This window comes from Monodon monoceros, unplaced genomic scaffold (genome assembly GCF_005190385.1).
Source record: "Monodon monoceros isolate NGI ecotype Baffin Bay Population unplaced genomic scaffold, NGI_Narwhal_1 Super_Scaffold_9, whole genome shotgun sequence".
NCBI classification, from domain to species: domain Eukaryota; kingdom Metazoa; phylum Chordata; class Mammalia; order Artiodactyla; family Monodontidae; genus Monodon; species Monodon monoceros.
Window position 1 is genome coordinate 57,615,390 of NW_021703786.1, and position 25,286 is coordinate 57,640,675.

At 38.9% G+C, this 25,286-nt stretch overlaps 2 protein-coding genes across 2 annotated transcripts in view; one reads left to right on the top strand and one right to left on the bottom strand.

The window, feature by feature from the left end:
• CCT6B (chaperonin containing TCP1 subunit 6B) overlaps positions 1-18,536 on the bottom strand; it is a 182,419-nt gene extending 163,883 nt beyond the window's left edge. Inside the window, 7 exon segments of the mRNA XM_029212919.1 lie at positions 6,298-6,305; positions 10,550-10,653; positions 12,723-12,898; positions 15,909-16,041; positions 16,606-16,669; positions 18,272-18,460; positions 18,532-18,536. Of these exon segments, the coding sequence (XP_029068752.1) occupies positions 6,298-6,305; positions 10,550-10,653; positions 12,723-12,898; positions 15,909-16,041; positions 16,606-16,669; positions 18,272-18,460; positions 18,532-18,536 (679 nt within the window).
• A 17-nt stretch (positions 18,537-18,553) lies between these two features.
• ZNF830 (zinc finger protein 830) lies at positions 18,554-20,359 on the top strand. The gene has a single exon (XM_029212660.1). It carries the CDS (start codon positions 18,587-18,589, stop codon positions 19,727-19,729), a length of 1,143 nt encoding a protein of 380 aa, XP_029068493.1. The 5' UTR covers positions 18,554-18,586; the 3' UTR covers positions 19,730-20,359.
• The last annotated feature ends 4,927 nt before the right edge of the window (positions 20,360-25,286 follow it).

Genomic DNA, 25,286 nt, shown 5'->3' on the forward strand with positions numbered 1-25,286 from the left:
ATAACTGCTCAAGAGAGTTATGTCTACCCACAAGGTAATTACATCCTCACCTCCTATTCACACTTTTTAAAAATTCCTTGTTAAATACTGAATACATACAAAAGAATATTTACATGTATAAGATATAAAGAATGTACAAATAAATGTACCCATGTACCTACCACCCAGCTTAAGAAACAGAAAATTACCAGTAGCTTTGAAAACTTCCCTGATCCCATTCTCCTGTGAAAACAGAACATACCAAAATGTGTGGGATACTACTAAAGCAGTACCTGAAGAGAAATTTATATCACTAAACACCCATACTAGAAAAGCAGAAAGGTCTCAAACCAATGACCTCAGCCTCCACCTTAAGAAACTAGGAAATTTAACGTAAGCAGAATAAAGAAGACAGTTAAGATCAGAGTGGAAATCAATGAAATAAAAATGACCAATGTCAGAAATGAAAATGGTGTAGAATCTGTCACTACAGATTCAACAGATATTAAAGGATAATAGGGGAATATTATGAACAATTTTATGCCAATAAATTTGAAAACTAAGATCAGGGATTGGCAAACTTTCTGCAAAAGGCCAGAAAATAAATATTTTAGGCTCTGTGGACCATACCATCTCTTTTGCAACTATCCAATTATGCTAGCATAGCACAAAGTCACAGACAATACATAACAAATGGGAGTAACTATGTTCCAATATAACTTTATTTACCAAAAATAGGCAGCAAACCACATTTAGCTCATGGGCAGTATGATCTTTACTTAGATGAAGTAGAAAAATTTCTTGAAAGACACAAAGTACTAAAGCTCACTCAAGAAAAATAAACAACCTGAATGATCCTGTATCTATGAAAGAGATTAAATTTGTAGTTTAAAATCTTCCCATGAAGAAAACTCCAGGTATAGAAAGCTTTACTGGTGAATTCCACCAAACATTTAAGGAAAAACTAACACCATTTCTATATAAGAATTCAACACTTTCAGAAAATTAAAGAGGAAAGAATACTTTCTGAGGCCAGCATTACTCTAAAAGCAAAAAAGATAAAGGCATTACAAAAAAATATATATACAGACCAACACCCCATATGAATGTAGATGCAACAATTCTTAACAGAATTATAGCAAATTAAATCCAACAATATAATAAAAAAAAAAAAAGACACAGCAAGCCACATTATTCAAATAGTCAAAAGGTGAAGAAACCCAAGTTTCCATCAACAGATGAACGGATAAATAAAATGTGGTACATACATACAACAGAATATTATTCAGCCTTAAAAAGGAAGGAAATTCTGTAACATGCTACAACATGGATGAACCCTGAAGACATTATGCTAAGTGAAATAAGCCAGTCATAAAAGGACAAATATTGTATGATTCATTCCTATAAAGTACATAGAATAGTCAGATTCGTAAAGACAGAATGTAGAATGGTGGTTTCCAGGGGCTGGGGGGAGAAGAGAATGGAGAGCTATTGTTTAATGGGTATAGAGTTTCAGTTTTTCAAGATGAAAAATGTTTGTGATGGATGGTGGTGAAGGTTGCACAATGTGAATGTACTTATGGCCACTGAACTGTACACGTAATGGTTTACATGACAAAAAAAAAATCCAAAATTAAAAAAAACATTTAATTATTTCTAAAACTTTAATCCATTTTTAAAAAGATAATACATCATAACTAAGTAAGGTTTATCCAAGAATGATTTGAAAATCAATGTAATTTAGTACATTAAGAAACTAAAAGAAAAACCATATGATCACCTCAATAGATGCAGAAAAAGCATTTGACAAAATCCAACACCTATTCTTTTTTTTCTTAAACATCTTTATTGGAGTATAATTCCTTTACAATGGTGTGTTAGTTTCTGCTGTATAACAAAGTGAATCAGCTATACATAAACATATATCCCCATATCTCCTCCCTCTTGCATCTCCCTCCCATCCTCCCTAACCCACCCCTCTAGGTGGACACAAAGCACCGAGCTGATCTCCCTGTGCTATGCGGCTGCTTCCACTAGCTATCTATTTTACATTTGGTAGTGTATATATGTCCATGCCACTCTCTTACTTCATCGCAGCTCACCCTTCCCCCTCCCCGTGTCAAGGCCATTCTCTACTTCCGCATGTTTATTCCTGTCCTGCCCCTAGGTTCTTCAGAACTTTTTTATTTTTAGATTCCATATATGTATGTTAGAATATGGTATTTGGTTTTCTCTTTCTGACTTACTTCACTCTGTATGATAGTCTCTAGGTCCATCCACCTCACTACAAATAACTTAATTTCCTTTCTTTTTATGGCTGAGTAATATTCCATTGTATATATGTGCCACATCTTCTTTATCCATTCATCTGTCGATGGACACTTAGGTTGCTTCCATGTCCGGGCTATTGTAAATAGAGCTGCCATGAACATTGGGGTACATGACTCTTTTTGAATTATGGTTTTCTCTGGGTATATGCCCAGTAGTGGGATTGCTGGGTCACATGGTAGTTCTAGTTTTAGTTTTTTAAGGAACCTCCATACTGTTCTCCATAGTGGCTGTATCAATTTACATTCCCACCAACAGTGCAAGCGGGTGCCCTTTTCTCCACACCCTCTCCAGCATTTATGTTTCTAGATTTTTTGATGATGGCCATTCTGACCGGTGTGAGGTGATACCTCATTGTAGTTTTTTTGGGGTTTTTTTGTGGGGTTTTTTTTGCGGTATGCGGGCCTCTCACTGTTGTGGCCTCTCCCGCCACGGAGCACAGGCTCCAGACGTGCAGGCCCAGCGGCCATGGCCCACGGGCCCAGCCGCTCCGCGGTATGTGGGATTCTCCTGGACTGGGGCACGAACCTGCGTCCCCTGCATCGGCAGGCGGACTGCCAACTACTGCGCCACCAGGGAAGCCCCCTCATTGTAGTTTTGATTCGCATTTCTCTAATGATTAGTGATGTTCAGCATCCTTTCATGTGTTTGTTGGCAATCTGTGTATCTTCTTTGAAAAAATGTCTATTTAGGTCTTCTGCCCATTTTTGGATTGGCCAACACCTATTCTTGATAAAGATTCTCAGCAATAAAAGAGAACTTCCTCAATTTGATAGCAGATGTCTATGAAAAACCTACAACTAGTTTCACACATAGTGGAAAAAGACTGAATGTTTTCTCCCTAAGATCAGGAAAAAGGAAAGGATGCCTACTCTCACCATTTCTATTCAACATTGTATTGAAGGTTTTAGCCCATGAAATAAGGGGTAAAAAGAAATAAAAGATATCCATATTGGAAAGAAAGAAGTAAAACTGTCTCCATTAACAAGACAACATTATCATTTATATAGAAAATTCAATGAAATCTATAAGAAAGCTACTAAAATAAGTGAGTTTAGCAAGGTTGCAGAGTTCAAGATCAATATACAAAAATCAACCGTATTTTTATATATTAACAACTAACAATCAGAAATTGAAATCTTAAAAATACTATGTACAGTAGGATCAAAATACATGAAACACATAAGGATAAATCTGAAAAAAAAGTTGTGAAATACTTAGTATACTCACATACTAAAAAGTATAAAATATTGCTGAGATAATTCAAGAAGGCCCAAATAAACAGAAAGATGTACCATGACTCAATATTGTTAAAATATCAATTATTCCCAAACTTATCCATAGATTCAGTGAAATTCCAGCCAAAATCCCAGCAGTTTTTTGGCAGGAATTGACAAGCTGATTCTAAAATTGATATGAAATGCAAAACATTTAAAATAATCAAAACAACTTGGAAAAGAACAAAATGGGAAGATTAACGCTACAGATTTCAAGACTTATTATAAAGTTACTATAAACAAGGTAGAATGACATTAACACTGAGATAAACAGATCGATGAAATATAGAACCCAGAAACAGAACCACACAAATATGGACAACTAACTGATTTTCAACAGAAATGCAAAGGCAACTAAGTGAAAGGATAGTCTTTTCATCAAATAGAGCTGAAACAATTTGATACCTATACACAAAAAAACAAACTTAGATCCATACTTTGCAGCATATACAAAAATTAACTTAAAATGAATCACAGACCTAAATATAAAACCTAAGACTATAGCACTTCTAAAAGAAAACATAAAAGAAAAATTTTGTGACCCTGGGTTAGGTAAAGATTTTTTAGATACCACCCAAAAGCATAATCCATGAAAGAAAAAATTGATAAATTATACTTCATTGAAATTAAGAATTCCTCTTTGAAAGGCACTGTTATGAGAATAACAGAACTACAGAGTAGCAGAAAATGTCTGCAAATCATACATCTGAAAAGGTATTTGTATCCAGAATATACAAAGAACTCTCAAACTCAACAATAAGAAAACAACCCAATTTTTTAAAGTGCATGGGCTTCCCTGGGGGCGCAGTGGTTGAGAGTCCGCCTGCCGATGCAGGGGACGCGGGTTCGTGCCCTGGTCTGGGAAGGTCCCACATGCCGCGGAGCGGCTGATTCCGTGAGCCGTGGCCGCTGAGCCTGCGCGTCCGGAGCCTGTGCTCCGCAACGGGAGAGGCCACAACAGTGAGAGGCCCGAGTACAGAAAAAAAAAAAAAAAAAAAAAAAAGTGCAAAAGATTTGAACAGAAACTTCACCAAAGATATGTGGATAGCAAATAAGCACGTGAAAAGCTGCTCAATATCAATGATCATTAAGAAAATCCAAATTAAAGTCACAATTTGGTTTAAATTTTAGAATGGCTAAAATTAACATGAATGACCACATCCAGTGTTAGTGAGGATGCAGAACAACTGGAATGTTCATAAATGGCTGGTAGGAATGTAAAATGGTACATGGCAAAACAGTTCAGCAGCTTCTAAAAAGTTAAACATGTACCTTCCATAGTACTGCATTCCTAAGCATCTACCCAAGAGAAATGAAAGCATAGATCCATACAAAGAATTGTACACGAATGTTCACAGCAACTTTATTTGCAATAGCCAAGAACTGTAAACAACCAAATGTGCATCAATAGGTGAATCTGATTAAATAAATTGCAGTATATTCATATAATGGAATGCTATCTAGCAATAAAATGAATGAACTACTGATTAATAACATCAATTAACTTTAAAATAATTATGGTGGGTAAAAGAAGCCAAACAAAAAAAAGACTACATATTGTATTATTCCATTCATATAAGATTCCAGAAAATGCAAACTAATCTATAGCAACAGAAAGCTGACTGAAGGTTGCCTGAAGGTAGGGTGACACAGTGAGAGGAGGCAGGAAGGATTACCATGGGGGAATGAGGTAACTTTTTGGGGTGATAAATATGTTCATTATCTTTAATGAGGGGATAGTTTCATGGCTTTAAATGTGTGTAGTAGTTCATTATATGTCAATTTTACCTTGATAAATTATTTCTTAAAAAACTAAGAGGTTAAAGTGATTTAAAAAATAGTCCCTTTTTCTTTGTATCCTAAATTCTAGGAATCAGGTTGAACTACCAACGGCTTCATGCCTGAATCATATACGTTTATCTTCTTGAAAAAAATGTTACTAGCTTTTATCAAAAGTGACTACAAGAAGGGGGGTTTTATATCAAGCCCCATATTTTTTCAATTTAGAAACTGCTCTGTTTTCTCCTTTTCAATAATGAAACCTATATAGCTAACTGTATCTCTTTATGTTCTGGCAGTTTAAATATTATACTATTACATTTGCTATATTCATATTCTTTTTTCCTAGGTTCTAATTTTCCATTTCAGCTTCTATTTTACCATTATTTCACATCTACATTTTTGCTTATCAGACAAATCTGATGTATTGTTTATAGAGTTTATTACTCTATTTTTTGAGATACAATTCACATACCATAAAATTCAGCCTTTTAAAGTATACTTTTCAGGGCTTCCCTGGTGGCGCAGTGGTTGAGAGTCTGCCTGCCGATGCAGGGGACACGGGTTCGTGCCCCGGTCCGGGAAGATCCCACGTGCCGCAGAGCGGCTGGGCCCGTGAGCCATGGCCGCTGAGCCTGCGCGTCTGGAGCCTGTGCTCCGCAACAGGAGAGGCCACAACAGTGAGAGAGGCCTGAGTACAGCAAAAAAAAAAAAAACAAGGATAAATTATGTGGCTCAAACATGTGACACAGCTGATCAAGTAATGAAAGGTAGGCACACAATGAGTTTCTTAGGAACATTTGTTCAAAATAATTACATGGAACAACTAAAAATTGTTAACCTAAATGTCCAACAATAGGGCACTGTTCAGCAGATAATGACTCAACTATCTGTTAGTCATGAAAACCATGTAATAACATGGAAAAATATTTACAGGGGTAGCTAAGAAGCAGAGAATGACAAATTACATATGAAGCACGATTATAACTATTCTGTTAAAAAATAAGCACCTTGGGGGACTTCCCTGGTGGCGCAGTGGTTAAGAATACGCCTGCCAATGCAGGGAACATGGGTTTGATCCCTGGCCCAGGAAGATCCCACATGCCGTGGAGCAACTAAGCCTGTGTGCCACAACTACTGAGCCTGTGCTCTAGAGCCCACGAGCCACAACTACTGAGCCTGCATGCCACAACTACTGAAGCCTGCACACCTAGAGCCTGTGCTCCGCAACAAGAGAAGCCACCTCAATGAGAAGCCTGCCCACTGCAACAAAGAGTACTCGCCGCAACTAGAGAAATCCTGCGCACAGCAACGAAGACCCAATGCAGCCAAAAATTAATTAATTAATTAATTATTTTTAAAAAGCACCTTGGCATTGAAAAGGAAAAATGGAAGGAAACTAAGAGTAGGGTTATGCTTGGGTGGTAGGAATGGAGATAATTGGGGGGGGGCTTTTTTCCTATTTTCCAAGTGATCTTTCAAGAGAAAATATTTTTATAACTTTTAAAAATTCATTTACACCCAATTAGGAAATGCATTTCTACTTATGAATCTTTTATAACCAATATTTGTTACACATTCATGTAAAGAAATAATTTTTAAAATAGTTAAGCATAATTATAGGGAATTTTTCAAAATTTTCATCTAACTAGATTACTCCAACTCCTAACTGAATGTGAAGATACTTTATTTAGGAAGAAAAAAGCAAACTATATGTTCAATATTCTTCACTCTTCCAGTCTTCTTCACTCTTCCCCTTCTTCTCACTCTCAGCAAATGATCTTGCTTCTTTGAGAAAATAAAAACACTGTCCCATCACTACCTCTACCAATCTACCTGCACTTGAACCTGAATCTCCTATGACTAGGAATGAATTGCCCATGCTCCTCGCTAAGGTTTACCCCTCTGCTTGTGTACTGTATCCCATTTCCCCTCTCTGCTCCTGCAACTGTCCCCTCTTCCCTCACATCAACTGTTCCTGCCTACAGGAGCATCCTCATCAGGGAACAAACTTGTCATAGTAATGCCCATCTTTAAAACAAAAAATTCTCTTTCAACCCCATTCCCATATTCCCTTCTAGCTACTGCCCCACTTATCTGCTCCCCTTTAGAGCTAAACTCCTCTGAGTTGTCTACATTTGCATCCTCACTTCTTCCCTAACCATTCTCTCTTGAGCCCACCTTCAATCTGACTTTCACACTCACCCCTTTATTGAATCAACTTTCATTAAAGCCACCAAAAAACTAAACGTTCTCCAAATCTAATGGTCAATTCTCAGTTCACAACTTGCTCATCAAACTGTCAACTGCATATGACATAGCAGATTATTCTCTCTTTCTTGAAACACTTTCTTCTCTTACCTTCTGGGACACTATTCTCCTTTGGCTTTCCTCCTATCTCACTGACCACCCCTTTTCAGTCTTCTCTGCTCAGTCCTCCCTATCTTCCCAATTTCTAAACACTGGAGTTTTCAGGGCTCAGTCTTTAAACTTCCTCTTCTATCTATATCACTTCCCAGATGATCTTATTAACTCTCATAGGGACTTCCCTGGAAATCCAGTGGTTAAGACTCTGTGCTCCCAGTGCAGGGGGCATGGGTTCAATCCCTGGTCAGGGAACTAAGATCCCACATGCAGCACGGCGCAGCCAAAAAAATTAAAAAATAAATTAAAAACTCTATAGCTTTAAGTCATCCACACACTGATGACTCCCAAATAAATATTTCCAGTCCAGACCTCAATCCTGAACTCCTGACACCTCTCCAAATTCTTACGCAACATGTCCACAGGGACATCTAATCGGCAACGAAAACATAACATTCCCCAAGCTAAACTCTTGATTTATTTCCCCAAACCTGCTCTTCCCAGTCTTCTCCATCCCAAGAAATGGCATCTCTGCTTTTCCAGCTGCTCATGCAAAAACCCAAGAGACATCCTTGAATCATCTGTTTCTGTCACATTCTATGTGGAACATCAACAACTCCTACTGCTCCTTCTTTCTAAGTATACCCTGATCCAAATCTTTTTTCTTTTCTCACCTATATTACAACAGATTCCTAACCAGTCTCCTGCTTCTGCCCTTGCACCTCCCACCCTGCTCTGCAGTGTACTCCCCACACAACAACCACGGAGATCCTTCTGAAATATAAACCAAGTACTTGTTGCCCTCAGCAATGGTAAGGTAATTTGGACCAACCCTACTACCAAAAGCAACTAAAAATGCTGGATTAAAAACAAAACAGGGCTTCCCTGGTGGCGCAGTGGTTGAGAGTCCGCCTGCCAATGCAGGGGACACGGGTTCGTGCCCCGGTCCGGGAAGATCCCACGTGCCGCGGAGCGGCTGGGCCTGTAAGCCATGGCCTCTGAGCCTGCACATCCGGAGCCTGTGCTCCGCAACGGGAGAGGCCACAACAGTGAGAGGCCCACGTATCGCAAAAAAAAAAAAAAAAAAACCCTTAAAAACTCTGCAGAGCCATAAAACAGTAAAGAGCTACAAAAGTTTTCTTTCCAAAACTGAAAACAAAACAGGAACTCCAAGAGGTAAGTAGATAACTGTAACCACTCACCCTAAAGTCATCTGACAATTCAGACAAATCTGAATTTTGACCTCATAATGAGAGGGGGACAGAATTTAAAAAGCTCAAGCCTCATCCAAAGTAGACAGTATAACAGTAAGACCCTCTTCACATTAAACTAGAACCTCAAAGGCTACGTACTCAGGGTACAAACCAGCAGCCCTCACATGGACTTGCAGTTAGAATTCACAACTGGTTATTCAAAAAAAACCTCAAGCTGTGGATTTAGTTTAAAGTTGTCCCTGGGCAGGGCTTCCCTGGTGGCACAGTGGTTAAGAATCTGCCTGCCAATGCAGGACACACGGGTTCGAGCCCTGGCCCGGGAAGATCCCACATGCCGCAGAGCAACTAAGCCCGTGCGCCCCAACTACCAAGCCTGTGCTCTAGAGCCCGTGAGCCACAACTACTGAACCCGTGTGCCACAACAACTGAAGTCCATGTGCCTAGAGCCCGTGCTCCACAACAAGAGAAGCCACCACGAGAAGCCCATGCACCGCAATGAAGAGTAGCCCCCGCTCGCCCCAACTAGAGAAAGCCCGCACACAGCAACAAAGATCCAACACAGCCAAAAATAAATTAATTTTAAAAATAAATAAATAAAATAAACACCAGAAGTAGACAAGACAAAACTTTAAATATTGTAATTACCAAACTGAACTATATGTTTAAAGAAATGAAAGGTAAGTTTGAAAAGATCTGCAGGGAACAGGAAGCCATAAAAAGTGACAAGGCAGATTTAAGAATGAACCAAATAGAACTTCTAAAAATAAGTAAAGACACCTATACATACACACACACATATATTAAAAATAAAGTATTTACAGATGAAATATAACATCTGAATTGGCTTCAAAATAATCCAGATTTGGGCAGGGGGAAGGAAAGAGGAGTATATACGGGGGATATAAGACTGGCCATATACTGAAAATTGATAAAGATGAGTGGCAGATACGTGGGAGTTCATTCACTATTCTATTCTACTCTTATATATGGTTAGAGTTTTCCATAAGAGAATGTTTAAAATGAGTTAAGTCCAAAGTCAACAAGGTGCTACTCACTCTGAGTACATACATACTCAGACAATGTTATAATTGTCTTACCTCTCTGACCTCACCTTCTACTACTTTTTCCTCTTCCTCTGCTCCAGGCACACTGAAACACCCCAGCACACTTCTGCCTTGGGGCTTCTTCCACCCTTATTCCCTCTGCCTAGAACACTCTTCTTCCAGATATGCACATGTCTAGCACTAGAGACCCATTTAGCTCTCTAGTTTACTTTCTCATCACAATGATCTTCCCTTACTACCCTAAAATCATGCACATGCTCACATATACAGCTGCTCTAGCCTCTTCACAGCACTTATTAGCATTATTTGTCCACCACCTCTTTCAACTAGAAATGTAAGATTCTTAAAAAAAGAAATTCTGTTTTGTTTACTCTTCATTCCTAACACCTAGAACAGTGAATGGCTCCTGGTAAGTATCCAATTAATATATGCTGAATAAATAGACTGATGATGAATAGAAGTAACTAATGAAATCAGTGAAAGAATATCTGAAGATAACCAGGTATTCTAGAATCTATGTACTGTTAAAGTTTATATCATTTACTTTGTATCTGTTTCTGATTTATGCTTCATCTCCATGATTTCTACCATGAGGAGATCAATAGGATAACCCGGTCTTCTAATAGCCAAAACAGAATCCACCACAGCCTGGAAGAGAAATGAATGAGAACAGTAAATTATTTGGTCTACTAAAAGAAACCACTGGCCCTAGTAATCTATCACCAGACTAAGCAGATAAAGTGTTTCAGGCTCCAAAACACAAGGCAAGGTCAGAAAGTGTCACTCTGTCATGGATACGAATGATAACCAGTGCCAATGGATACTTCAGAGCCTACAGGGACTTCAGAGATTATCAGGTCCAATCCCCTTATTTTACAGAGAAGGAAACTAAGGTGAGACTTTAAGAAGTTATGGTCTTAAAACAAGATCTAACAGGTAGTAGCAGAGTCAGGACTAGAAATCAAGTCTCTTTAACTGCCAAGCCTACTATACAAACACTACTCAAACTTTTCCACCAAAGGACACCTTAATGGAAAAGAAGGAAATGAAATCTAAGGAAAGAGTTCAAATTTGCTGGCTCTAACAACATGAAATTTTTAAGTCTTATGTTTTACCATGAAACTTTTCTACATCATGCCATAATATATACATGTTTGTTTTTTGTTGTTTTTTAATTTTCATTGGGGTACAGTTGATTTACAGTGTTCTGTTAGTTATACATGTTTGTTTCAATGTGAAAATAATGCTTTTCCTCCATAGTAAAGTAAAATTGACACTCCAGAAAGACATGTCTCATTTATTCTGCCAAATATCCCCAGGGATATGCAATTTGAGAAGCACAGCACCACACAGCCTATTGCTTAGCTCAGAAAGTAATATGAAAATAACTGACTACAGAAATTAAGTGCTATAGTATAATCATCCTCAAATAAAATAAAAGCAAAAAAAATCTATATCTTAGAAAAGTTTACTGAGGTAACATGATTTTTGGTTTTGATGACTAATGGGGAATAATGACAAACCATTGGAAAATGAGAGTATTAGTGTTTCTATAACTCCAAAAGGGAATAGAGGCCCTAATCAGATAGCTTGAAGATTCTGGGCCACGTGATATATGTACTTTAACAGCAGAAAACACAACAGAGTCTTTATTTAGACTGCTCAGCAAGAAAATGTCTTAATTTCTTAATCTTAATCTGATTTCCCAAGTAGGTTTTCCTATTGGTAAGAATTGACCAGAAACAACTCAGGTGTTTCAGTATTTATATTTCTCAAGGTAAATTAGTAAGATAGAATTTTGATTTCTATGTCAATGTCTTGTGAATTTGGTTGTTATGAACTCATCATTCCTGATAAACTAATATACTCAAGTTTCAAAAAATGCAAAGCTGAGGAACAATGATGATATCATCAAACTACAGCTACCTGATAAAAGCCTTCCCAAAATACCCAACTTTGTCCTGATATTATATATATATATTCTACCTTTAGAAGTAAACAAGTATACACTTCCCAGATGTGAATATTATCTATCAGATCAATCATGCTCATTAAAGTGGTAACCTTGGGCTTCCCTGGTGGCGCAGTGGTTGAGAGTCCGCCTGCCGACGCAGGGGATATGGGTTTGTGCCCCGGTCTGGGAGGATCCCACATGCCGCGGAGCAGCTGGGCCCGTGAGCCATGGCCGCTGAGCCTGCGCGTCCGGAGCCTGTGCTCCGCAATGCGAGAGGCCACAACAGTGAGAGGCCTGCGTACCGCAAAAAAAAAAAAAAAAAAGGTAACCTTAACTACAAGACACACTGCCAAAACAACGTTCCCAATCTCACATAATAATAAATAAATATAAATATATTTATCATTATTATTTATATTTTATATAAATATAAATAATAAATAATAAATATGGACCTCTAGGTTTAGGAGACCAGTGTGCATCACCCCAACAGCTTCCACAGGGGGTGATCCATAGGCAGCCAAGTCCCTCCCAACTTTCAAGTTAACTTAAAAGAAGGCTTAATGACACTTTTGAAAAATTACACATACTGTTCTGACCAATCAAATCTACTCTGTAAATAAGCCTATAAATGTCTGTCTTCTATATTTTGTTGTATGTTCAAAAGAACCACATGCCATAGCTAGCTGATTATCTTATAGGAAAAAGAAAAATACCACCATGTGTTAGGCTGTACTCATTCTGCAAAAGTTTGACCACATACCTCTGTTAACACATAAGCCAGCTGAGGATGAACTTTAGTTTGTAGAGATGTTCTAGCCACATCTAAGAGGATTTCTCTTTTCATCTCTTTTTAAATTTTAACTTGTTCCAAAACTTCAAGTGCCTTTATTTTTGCAACTTCAAATCCTTCAGCTATTATTCTAGGGTGCAGGCCCTAATACATCAACATAAAACTATAAATTATAAAGTAAGTTATCCAAAGTAAAAGTAACTATCCTTTCCTACTAATAGGTATGTCCAAAAAAATTAATTACCTATATCAATGCCACTAAATATAAGTGTATGTATGTAATTTGTAATCTTTCAGCGCTTCATATTTCAAACAATCTCAAACTTACAGAAAAACTGTTTACAATTTACAACAGTAGAAAAAAACTACAAAAGTTCTTTTTATGTCTGAAAACTATAACACACTGTTGTGTAGTGCTCTTCTGAATGGGCACAAAAGAGAAGACTCCCTGTAATGTAGAGGAAAAGAACCAGCATTGTTTGGAGAAAAACGACAGATAGGCAGCACCTTCACCAAATGTTCAAAGTTAACATCATAGAATGGGACAAACACATACCATGTGCCTCCAGATATGCTGCATTAAGACCAATACAGCACTTCCATGGCACTCCTGCCAAAGGTTCATAACCTGAGTCTGATAATGAGGAAACAGACAAATCCAAACTGAGGGACTTTCTTAAAAAAAAAAACAGCCTATTCTCTAAAAGTAGCAATGTCAGCAATGTCATGAAACACAAAAGATGGCTCGGGAACTATTCCAGCTTAAAGAAGACTAAAGGGGTATGACAACTGAATGGGACAAGTGATGAAATTTGAATAAAACCTGCAAATTAGATAAAAGTACTTATCAATGTGTTAATATTAATTTCCTGTTTCGATCACTATACTGTGGTTATATATGAGAATTCCCTGGTTTAAGAAACATACACTGAAATATTTAGATCATCACGTCTGCAACTTATTCTTATACCATTAGAAAAAAATATGTATATTACTATATATATACACATTCCATATATATATATATTCATGAAAGAGAGAGAAATGTTATTTTTTGGAATATTCTTGCAACTTTTCTGTAGGTCTGACATTATAACAAAATTATTTTTTGAAAAAACGCTATTGTTTATTCTGAAAAATAATACATAAACTTATTGAAAGCTGGAACTAGTTCTAATTTATTCCCTTCCTCCATTCCTTTATGTCAGTCCTATAATAACTTTCAAAAGTTGACATTTATTGAGCATTTGTGCCAGGCACTATTCTAAGGGATTTACATGTATTATTTTCGTCCTCTCAACACTATGAAGTGGGTGTTTTTATCATTCCTGTTTCACAGATGAGGAAATTTAGGCTTAAAGGCTTAGATCACCAGGCTAATAAGAGCCAGAGCCAGGATTTAAACCCAAAAGGCCTGACGCCAGAGCCTGTGTTATTAACCATCTTCAAAACATTTCCTCAGCCTAGGACCTCACAACTTCTCACCTAGGCTACTAGGAAAACCTTCAGTCTTGACTTCCTGAAAACTGTCCCCCAAATATTTAAAATGCCAATCTGACCATATCACTCATTCATATGTCAGTATGAACATTCTTCTTGGTTAGTATATTACATGCCTATTCACTACTGTCCGCATCACTTTAAACTCCACCAACACCAGACTGCTTGTAGCTCTGCACACACACCAGTTTGCTTCTTTTCTCTGTGCCTTTGCTCATGTTTTTCCTTCTGCCTGGAATGCCATTCTCTGCACCCCTCACTCTTTCAACAGGTTCACTCCTCACCCCTCACTCTTTCATCAGGCTCACTCCTTCTAATCCTAAAGATTCAGCCCAGGCCTATTTCCTCCAGAAAGTGCTTCCTGACTACCTCAGGCTAGTTTAGGATACCCCTCCATCCTCAGTGTTTCTATCCCATCCCGTGCCTAGCTCTGTCACTGCACTGTCACACAGTTTCATAACTATGTCAATGTCTGTTGGCATCTCCCCTCCCCTAGTTTCTTCCTTCCTAGCCCAACCCTAATTTTGTTTAGGTATCTCTCTTCCTCAGTGCTTCAGAGGAAGCTGACCCTATCCCTAGCTCAAGGGGTGGATCCTAATTAGATTAACTCAATTTCCCAAAAAACTGTCACTGGTTTGGGATGGAATAAGACCAATGTTGGCCCAATCATATAAAGGAAGGACTTTTATTCTATGGCTGGGTGAATGGTTTTCTCTTGCCCTCTCCTGCTGAGTGTTAGTAAGGAGAAGAGGCAGCCCTGATTTCTTCTGACAGTCTTTCATCCAGGATGGGAATAAGCCTATGACGAAACAGCATTACAAGTGGAAGAGCTAAGAGACAGAAAGGATCTGGGTACTTGATGACTGAATGAATTTTTTAATCAACTAACCCTAGAAGCCTGTTTTATTGCTATATTTCCTGTTACGGGAGATAATTTTTTTATTGTTTAAGTGACTTTTAGTCAAGTTTCCACTGCTTACAGCTAAAAGCGTCTTGAGATAAGTTGCAGGTACTGAATTAATAGACAGATCCCAATACTAAATGAAACACAAAGTGATCCTTTTAGCACTTTGAAAGGACAGGTTATGCTTTGCTAAAATGGTCCTTGAAAGAGCAAAAATTCAACTGCTTAATTAGAAAAGACAGATAAGTAACGCAAAGAAAACAATACAAATTGAACAAAGGCATGGAGGTAGAAATGTATGTAATGATTTCAGAGGCCAGTGAATGAAGGAGTCTGGCTAGAGAAGACTGTTTATAAAGGGAAATAAAACTAGAAAAGTAGGTAAATTCACAATGTGGAAAACCTTCATTAATTTTTCTCTAGTTATTTTTTAAAAGGTGCATAATTTGGTTTCAACTTTCTCAGTGATGTTTTCTTTCTTAGGCCATTAGTCATGGGTACATGGCTAATTTTTTAACTTTTATATATATCTCAAATATTTCATTTTTTAAAAAGGTATATAATTTCAATAAAAGGCATTATTTTGACTAAAAATTTCATTATTATTTCCATTTATAATTGTCCAAAAACATCTTGATGAAAATTAACTTTTTCCCTCTAAAATTAAACCATTTTACTAGCAAAAAAATAAATAACTTTTTATTCAAAATAAAGTACCACATGAATGTGCATTCTATGAAATTCTAATATCTCAGAAATGTAAAGGTCAGCTTGTTTTAGTAACTCTCCGATAATTAGGACATTTGAAGTAGTACCATCTCCTGTAATGTCATCCTGGGCTGTTGCTACTTTTGCTATCAAGGACGCTGTTGGGTGTTGAATTTGTTGAAAAAAGCAAGCAAAAGATTAAAAAAGAGAGAGAATGAGATAAAGAAATAGTCCACCAAAAACAAGATAACCTAAGGGTCAACAGTAAAATTAAGAAATGAAATAAGCTTCATTCTATAAGTTCACAAGTTTTATATTATCATACATAATAAATGTCAAAACGAAAAGTTAAAACCTGAGAACTAATGAGGTTTGAACATTTTATAAAAGAGTCTCTGCTTCGAATGCAATGACATTTCCAAAATAAGATTAAATCCTTCAATCTTGAAGATGAATGTATGTACTAAACTTGCAAAGGATTTTTTCCCCATGATTACAAAGAACATAATGCATTGACTTTAAAAAATGTAACTAATTTGGAAGTATCCCTAAGTTATTATTTGCACTACACAAAGATTTGAAAACAGCCAACAGACTTTTTTTTTTCCTAAGGTTTAAACCAACAAGCATATCTCATGACTGCAGTATTTAGCTGATGGCCTTGGTTTAAGGATATACAAATTGTACTATGTTCTCAGCTAAGGCTAATTAAGGTTTATTAAGTCAGCAACATCAGCTCACCATCTCATGGAGCAGTACATTGCCATCTTTGGTGAGTTTCATGTCTCCTGCACCAGAAACAAGCCTGTTCAGAAAACAGTGTTACAAACTTCATATAGCAAGAGCCAAACAAGACACTCCCAGGGTTAGCCACTCCACTATCCTTAATATAAGTAACTGGGTGTGGAAAACTTCCATTATACCATGGGGGATACCACAGTAACTACCACAGAATCACTTCTCCCCAGATGGACTGCTATGGTGATTTCATTCCAAACAGCACATTTACAAGCTTAAGGACAAGAGCAGTCCATGAGTTATGAACAGTGGTTTGGTACCTGGAAGAGTACTTGGAAGTCTACAAACCACAAATTTGTGAACTTTCTGCAGGTTTCTTTTTTTGTGAAATGTTACCATTCATTCACTCAACTGTTTTCCCTCACCCCTCACGTTTATTAGATCAAGTTCTGTCAATTCTACAACCTAAATGTCTCTTGAATCTACCCACTCCTCCCCATCTCCACTGTCATCATCTCTAGTCTGGACTACTTAGCATCTTGATATGTCTGAATTTGAATTTACCCTCCACACTGCATTTATCTTTCTAAAAGGCAATGTGATTCAGTCAGTTCCCTCACCAAAAATCCTTCCATGATTTTCATGTTCTCCATCACCTTCAAGATAATATCCAAACTATATAGCAATGACATAAGTTACCTTTCCCAATCTGGGTAATGTCTATTTCTTCTACCTCTTCTATCAAATGAGATCTTGTGGGCAAACCTTGGGGTTCCCTTACTACATCATGTTTGCTTTCGTTTCTGTTGGATTTACACCATTGAGCTTCTCTTGTTCCTGAAGTTACCCTATCTAGAAGTCCTTTACTCCCTTCTCCAACTGGAGAACTCTGATTCGTTTTTCAAGACTGATGAAAAATCCTCTGTTATTGAGAAGCTTTCCCTTCTCCCTTCTGCCATCAGTTATTAGTCCCTTTCCTCAGTATAATGGTATATATATAATTAGCACATTCATCTCTACCAGAACTCCTTAAGAATAGAAACTGCATCTTGGTCATCTCTGTGTTCCCAGCATCCCAGTCAGTACATACTCAGTGCCCTCTTTTACTGTTAATATTAATTACTTTGCTCATTCCTCTGAGACTGTACCTCTCTCCTCTTACACCTCTTTGCCCTCACTAGTCTCTTTCCCTCTCTTCTAAAGAAAATAATAGTCCTAAGTAAATATATGCTGAAAGAGCGTTCAACTTGCCTAGGGACGCATAGCTAAAGCGGTCCTTGAATTTGAACCCAAGCCTGCCAGATTCCAAAGCCCGTGCCGTCTCCACAACACACTGCCAAGCAAAACCCAAACTCTTAAACAGCAGGGGAGCTAGATGGCTTATGTTTCATATACGACACTAAATGAACTGACTTTCTACTTGCATATGAACCTTAACGAGAAGATGGGGGGCAGGGAGGAGTCACAGTGAGCCCTTTTTTCGGGTAGCATTTCTCCTCCTCTCCCACCAGACTAGAAATGAGCTCAGGGCAGGAATGAGAACGAGGGAAAGCAGGCCCACAAGTGCGTCCACATCGCTCCCAACTCTTTGTGGAACGTCTGCCTCACAGCGCGCCCCGACACCCAACAAGCCCCGACGCCCTAACCGCCGCTCCAACCGCCGTCTCACATTTTCATGGTTCCCTTAGGACCCAAGTTGGTCCGCAGCACATCCTGCAGCCCTCGGGCGACGCATATATTGAGTGCCAAAGCCGCCTGGGCCTGCGCCACCTCAGCCTTGGAGTTTAGGGCTTTTACCTCAGCCCTGGGCAGACGGTAGGAAGAGTCCCCGCCCCGTAAGGCGGCCTCAGCTCCTATTCTGAGGGAAATCCTGGCGCTACGGCTCACGCTCCTGAGCCTCAGCCAATCCGCGCCCGGACAGGAAGTAACGTCATCAGGCGTCGGCGGGACGGAAGCCAGAATCGCCTCGGGTCGGGTCGCAAAGATGGCGTCTTCTGCCTCCGCTCGGCCTGAGGCGGGGAAACGAGTGGTTAATCAGGACGAACTGCGGCGGTTGATGAAGGAGAAGCAGCGTCTGAGCACCAACCGTAAACGGATAGAATCTCCATTCGCGAAGTACAACCGCTTGGGGCAGCTGAGTTGTGCCCTGTGTAACACCCCGGTTAAGAGCGAGCTCCTGTGGCAGACTCACGTCCTGGGAAAGCAGCACCGAGAGAAAGTGGCCGAGCTGAAAGGCGCGAAGGAAGCCGCCCAGGGACCGTCCGCCAGCGCAGTGCCTCAGTCCGCCAGCACAGTGCCTCAGTCCGCCAAGAGGAAGGCGCCGGACGCAGAGAGCCAAGACGCCAAAAGAGGGAAGTCCTCCCTGGTGTCTCAAGTACAGCCCTCCACTTCCGCTTTGCCCACCAACTTTGACAAGACCGGAAAGGAGTCCACTAGGGCGACCCTCAGTAAGGCTTCGGGACTCGGTTTACTCCCTGATTATGAAGATGAGGAAGAGGAGGAGGAGAAAGAGGAGGGAGGAGGAGGAGAAGGGAAAAGAGGGGATGTCTGTAAGCATCCGGCCAACGCACAGGGCAAGGAACACTCACTTTCCAACGCGCGGGAGGCAACCGGTAGTAGGCTGCCAAGCGATTTCTCGGACACAAATCCTCCCAAGGCCCCTTTAATTCCTCATTCAGGGTCAATTGAGAAAGCAGAAATACATGAAAAAGTGGTGGAAAGGAGAGAAAACACCGCGGAAGCATTACCGGAAGGGTTTTTTGATGACCCTGAGATAGATGCGAGGGTACGAAAGGTTGATGCCCCAAAGGATCAGATGGACAAAGAATGGGACGAATTTCAAAAAGCCATGAGACAGGTCAACACTATTTCCGAAGCCATAGTTGCCGAAGAGGATGAGGAGGGACGCTTGGACCGGCAGATTGGGGAGATCGATGAGCAGATAGAGTGTTACCGTCGGGTGGAAAAGCTGCGGAATCGCCAGGATGAGATAAAAAATAAGCTTAAAGAGGTTCTGACCATAAAAGAACTGCAGAAAAAGGAAGAGGAGAATGTTGACAGCGATGATGAGGTAGAACTACAGGATTTGTTGTCCCAGGATTGGAGGGTGAAAGGGACTTTGTTATAGGGTTTCAAAGACCCAAGAGTTCTACATCCTCTACGACTGTATAAAAAGTTCCACCTCTCAATACGATATCGTTTACTCCATGCCTAGAGATTTGGTAACTTGACTGGGTTGTCGAGATACAGTGAGCCTGTGAAGATACCGCTTTGGAAAATTGGTGTAAAATATTTTTGAGGTAAAGGTGTTTTTGAAGTGTTCGAAGTATTACACTCAAATGCCCACTTTTTCACACACTTATAGATCCAAAGTTTGGGTTGTAAAAGCTGTAAGCTGTAAATATTGTACATATTAAATATATATTTACTTAAAAATTATGTTTTGAAAGTTATAAGTTAATAGAAGTCAGACCAACAGACAAACTTTTAGATGAAAACCAAGTGTGGCACTTAGAATGTATATGGCTTTTTCTTTTCTGACTCCTAAATCAAACTCAAGAGGGTTGTCGCCGGGAGGGGGGTTGTTTTGTTGTTGTTTTTAAGTACACTACTCATATAAGTCATTCAGGGCTAATCAGATCTCTGTTTCAAAACCGTGTTCCAGGAGAGTATGGTGAAAAATATATGCCAAGTATGACCAACCTCCTTAATCCAAAGTTTCTCTTGATTAAACCAGTGATTCTCGGAGGTAGGTGCACAGGAAGATCTCATACAAAGATTTTTCAAAAGTGTATGTGGATCATCTAGGAAGCTTTTTAAAAAATTCATGTGCTTGTGCCCTACCATTGGAGAGATTCAGTAAATCTGGAGTGAGGCTCAGACACCTGTATTAGTTTTGATGGCTTCCCAGGTTATTCTGTGGGAATGCCCTGGTGGTCCAGTGGTTGGGACTCCGCGCTTCCACTGCAGGTGGCGCGGGTTCTACACCTGGTCGAACTAAGATTCCCGCAAGCCGCGAGGCACGGCCAAAAAAGAAAGCTTCCCAGGTTATTCTAGTAAGGCCAAAATTGGAGCACCACTGCCCTAAATCCAGAACCTATTTATAAGTTTCCAGGCTTTGTTTTTTCTTTAAATGACACATTCCGTAAGTTTACTGTCTGCTGCATAAAAGAAATGCTACCTTTTATTTATATCCCATCTAATCTTAAATTTTATTGTTACATATTATAAATTAGGGGTCAGAGTTAACAGGGTCTATCAGTTGTAGGAAGGAGGTATAAGTTGTTTCTCTAGCGGTAACAGCCTGTGCTGATCATCAATAGTTTAAATCAGTCCTTCTCCCTTTGGAGATAGAGGTATTCAAATAGGAAAAAGGAATTAGCAGTGTTCCAGGGATAGAAATGCATACAGCACATTCAAATAAAAGTGAGTAGTAATAATAATACCTAAGACTTTCTTATAAGCCAGGCAGAGTTCTAAGTGTTTTACATAAGCTCAATCTAGTTTCCCTAAAGCCCAGGTTTTAAGCCCGGGGATAAGGTATAAAAAAGCCTTGAGTGTTAAAAGAATTCTTCCTGTAGGCAATGTGGGCAAAATGGAAGTTTTTGAGCAGAGAGTCATATCTGCAAGAAATATTATGGAAGATTATTTCAGTTGCAGTATATAGAACGGAATGAACATGGGTAGCGGGTAGGAAGCTGGGAGAATACTTGGAAACTAGATTTTAAAAGCAAGGCAACTAAGACTGTAATTAGGTATGTATTGAGAGAAAAGTAATAGTATTGAAAGAATTTCACAGGAAGGGCTAACATTGACTAGAAGTGAAGAAAAACAGGAGATATATAGATGGAATTCAGGGGTGTTGGGTTTTTCTAGTGTGGGTGCCTAAAAGAAGTTACCTAACGCTTATGGAGCATATTAATTGTCCTGCGGCCTTTGGCAGAAAGGCTTTGCTTTTCTGAGCTGTCCAGTGGATCTGTGATAGCAAATTCAGTTTGATAATAATAAGTTTATCATCTTATTATTTCAGGATGTGAGAAAGTACAAGGGGGGTCTTGAATGGTGTGCCAACTTCTACATGGGCCTAAGAGGCTAGGCTAATGATCTAGAGGAGCACTGAATATTAAAAATATAATTCAAGCCACATACGTATATTAAATTTTCTAGTAGCCACATGAAAAAGTAAAAAGAATGTGAAATTAGTTTTATTTAATCCAATATATCCAAAATATTCCATTAAATTTCAATATGTAATCAATATTTAAGTATTATTAATGAAATATTTTACATTTTGGGAGTTCCTGTAGAAATGTATTTTGAAATCTGGTTGTATCTAATACATCTCAATTTGGACTGGCCGTATTTCAAGTACTCACTAGCCATATGTGACTAACGGCTACCATAAAGGACATCTCAGGTTTAAAGAGAGAGGTATTAGAACTTCCCTCGTGGTCCAGTGGTTAAGACTCAACGCTCCCAATGCAGGGGGCATGGGTTCGATCCCTGGTCGAGGAACTAAAATCCCACATGCTGCACGACACAGTCAAAAAAATAAAGAGAAAGGTATCCAAGTGGAAAAATACATGATCAGGAGGTAGTGAGCAGCCCAGTTTAACTGGAGCAGAGTGTTTATTCCTGACAACAGTGGGAGTTATCACTGAAAAGGTAGGTTACGAACCGTTGTGGAGGGCCTTGAATGCCATGCTCTAAGGAGTCGGAACTTTCACTAAGAGTTGAGTATCCTTGAGGTTGTTGAGTCCTTTACTGTAACACAGTTAAAGGATGAGCTTAAGGAATGCCAGGCATATAAACCCCCAGTGGGTTTTTAGGAGGACCCAAAAGCTCTCAAAATCTCCCAATGCTCTGTATCCCAGAGCATGAGTGATGGGTCCCTGATCAAAATCAAGTGAATCCTTGTTGTATCTGAGATTGATGTAGATAGCTACACAGGCTGTTGAATCCTTCTTGTTCCTCCATGCCTTAAGAGAGCTCCTTTGTACCTCTTAGAGCTGTGGGAAATAGGTTTCAGCATTAGACTGCAAGTACCACCAGTGTTTCCAAATTGTAAGAATTGGTCCCAGGGATTTCTTCCTGTCACTTGTTCTGTTTTTAGAGAACCCCCCCACACACAATTCAGCCAACATTTACAGGCATACCTCAAAGATATTGCAGGTTCCATTCCAGACCACCACAATAAAGTGAATATTGCAATAAAGCAAGCCACACAAATTCTTTGGTTTCCCAGTGCATAGAAAACTTATGTTTACACTATATTTTAGTCTATTAAGTGTGTAATAGCATTATGTCTTAAAAAAAGTACATACCTTAATTTAAAAATTCTTGTATAGAAAATGCTTACCATCATCTGAGCCTTCAGTGATCATAGTAGTAACATCAAAGATCACTGATCATAGATGACCATAACAAATATGATAATAGGGGGAAAAGTTTGAAATATTGTGAGAATTATCAAAATGTGACAGAGACACGAAATGAGCAAATGCTGTTGGAAAAATGGCACCAATAGAGTAGCTCAACGCAGAGTTGCCACAAACCTTCAGTTTGTAAAAACAAATGTAGCACTATGAAGTGCAATAAAATGAGGTATGCCTATGTGTTAGAATTATTGTAAATACTACAAAGGCATGAGGTATGCCTATGTGTTAGAATTACTGTAAATACTACAAAAAGTAATTATGTAAATACTACCTCTCACCCAAATACAGTTCCCCTAACTTGGAGGAAAAAAAAAAAAATGCTGATCTCATAACTAGCCTTCAGATATTCATTTGTCCAGTGCCTTACAGTTTACAAAATGCTTTCACATAGATCTCATTTAATGATGGAAGTAATGACTACTTTTTACACACCAGGGAACAAAATAAGATGCTATGGAATTAAAATTGCAGGGAAAAGAGTATAACTTAGACCTAACACTTTTAATGTAACACTCACTAGATTAGTATGGAGTAATGGAAAGAACAAGGGAATTGGCACGAGAAAAGACAGGTTCAAGTTCCCACTCTACTTTTTTTTTTTTAATGAAGTATAGTTGATTTACAATATTGTGTTAATTTCTGCTGTACAGCAAAGTGATTCAGTTATATACTTTTTCATATTATTTTCCATTATGGTTCATCACAGGATATTTAATATAGTTCCCCCTACTCTACTTTTTAATGTCTAGTGATCTTGGGCAAGCCGCCTCTCTGAAACTTAAGTTTGCTCTACTATAAAATGATGATGATACCCCACAGGGTGTAGTGAGAGTCTAATAATACATGCATGTGAAAGGGGTTTATAAACTGAAGTTTATAAATAAAGCAATAAATAAAGCAATAAAAGTGCTAGTGGAATCTGGTCTAACTCTGCCCCATGCTACTACTAGCTTGCTAGCTTGATCTTAGGCTAATAATTTAATGCCCCTTAATTCCATCTTTAGAATGAGGGAATTAGAGCATATGATTTTTCTTTTTTTTTTTGAGATTTCTTTTAACTCCAAATAATTTTGCCATGAGACAAGTGGCGTCTCACCTTTTAAAGATTTTAAAAGTCATTCAGTTGACTATCTGGAGACAGAGATGGCCAAAGTATTGTTACTTTTACTTGCACGATTTGCCCAGGATAGTCCCAGTTGTCTTGGTTTAATTATGAATGGTGTCCCGTTTCACTCTCAACACTGTTCCTTTTTGGAGATACAGATATAGGTATATACTCACCTACCTAAAAGTTTGATATGAGGAAAAACCACTTCTAATGAATGGAAGGTCTTAATGGAAATAGTATGTTTCCTATTAATGATGCACCCATTGGCTAGCTACTTGGCTGGATGTTGTGTTAGGGGATTTGAGTCAATACATATGTGGGTAAGAATTATGGCTAGATAGATGACCTTAGGTTGGTTTGTTGTCTTCTTTTTTTTTTTTTTTGCTGTGTTGGGTCTTCGTTGCTGCACACGGGCTTCTCACTGCTGTGGCTTCTCTTGTTGCGGAGCATGGGCTCTCGGTGAGCGGGTTTAGTAGTTGTGGCTCGCAGGCTCTAGAGCACAGGCTCAGTAGTTGTGGAGTATGGGCTTGGTTGCTCCGCAGCATGTGGGATCTTCCCGGACCAGGGCTCGAACCCGTGTCCCCTGCATTGGCAGGCAGATTCTTAACCTCTGCACCACCAGGGAAGTCCCCCCTTAGGTTGCTTTTTAATACTGAGAGTCTAGTAGCCTGTACGATACCAGGAATTTAGATGCTTTAAATTTGAACAGGAAAAAAAAATTCCTGTAACCCTGTGTTCTATTTTCTATCTGCATTTCCTCCCTCAGCGACCTCATTCATTCCCATGGGTTTAAATATCACCCATACTGCAGCAAATGAATGGACCTAGAGATTATCATACTAAGTGAAGTAAGTCAGACAGAGAAAGACAAATATTATCATACTAAGTGAAGTAAGTCAGATAGAAAAACAAATATCATGATATCGCTTAGACGTGGAATCTTAAAAAATAATACAAATGAACTTATTTACAAAACAAATAGAGCCACAGATGTAGAAAACAAACATGTTTATGGGGGGGAGCGGGGCGGGGAAGGGATAAATCGGGAGATTGGGATTGACAAAGACACACTACTATCTATAAATTAGATAACTAATAAGTTATCTAACTGTATAGCACAGGGAACTCTACTCAATACT

Coding starts and splice junctions, on each gene's coding strand:
- ZNF830 (XM_029212660.1), top strand. CDS start 18,587: ATGGCGTCTTCTGCCTCCGCTCGGCCTGAGGCGGGGAAACGAGTGGTT.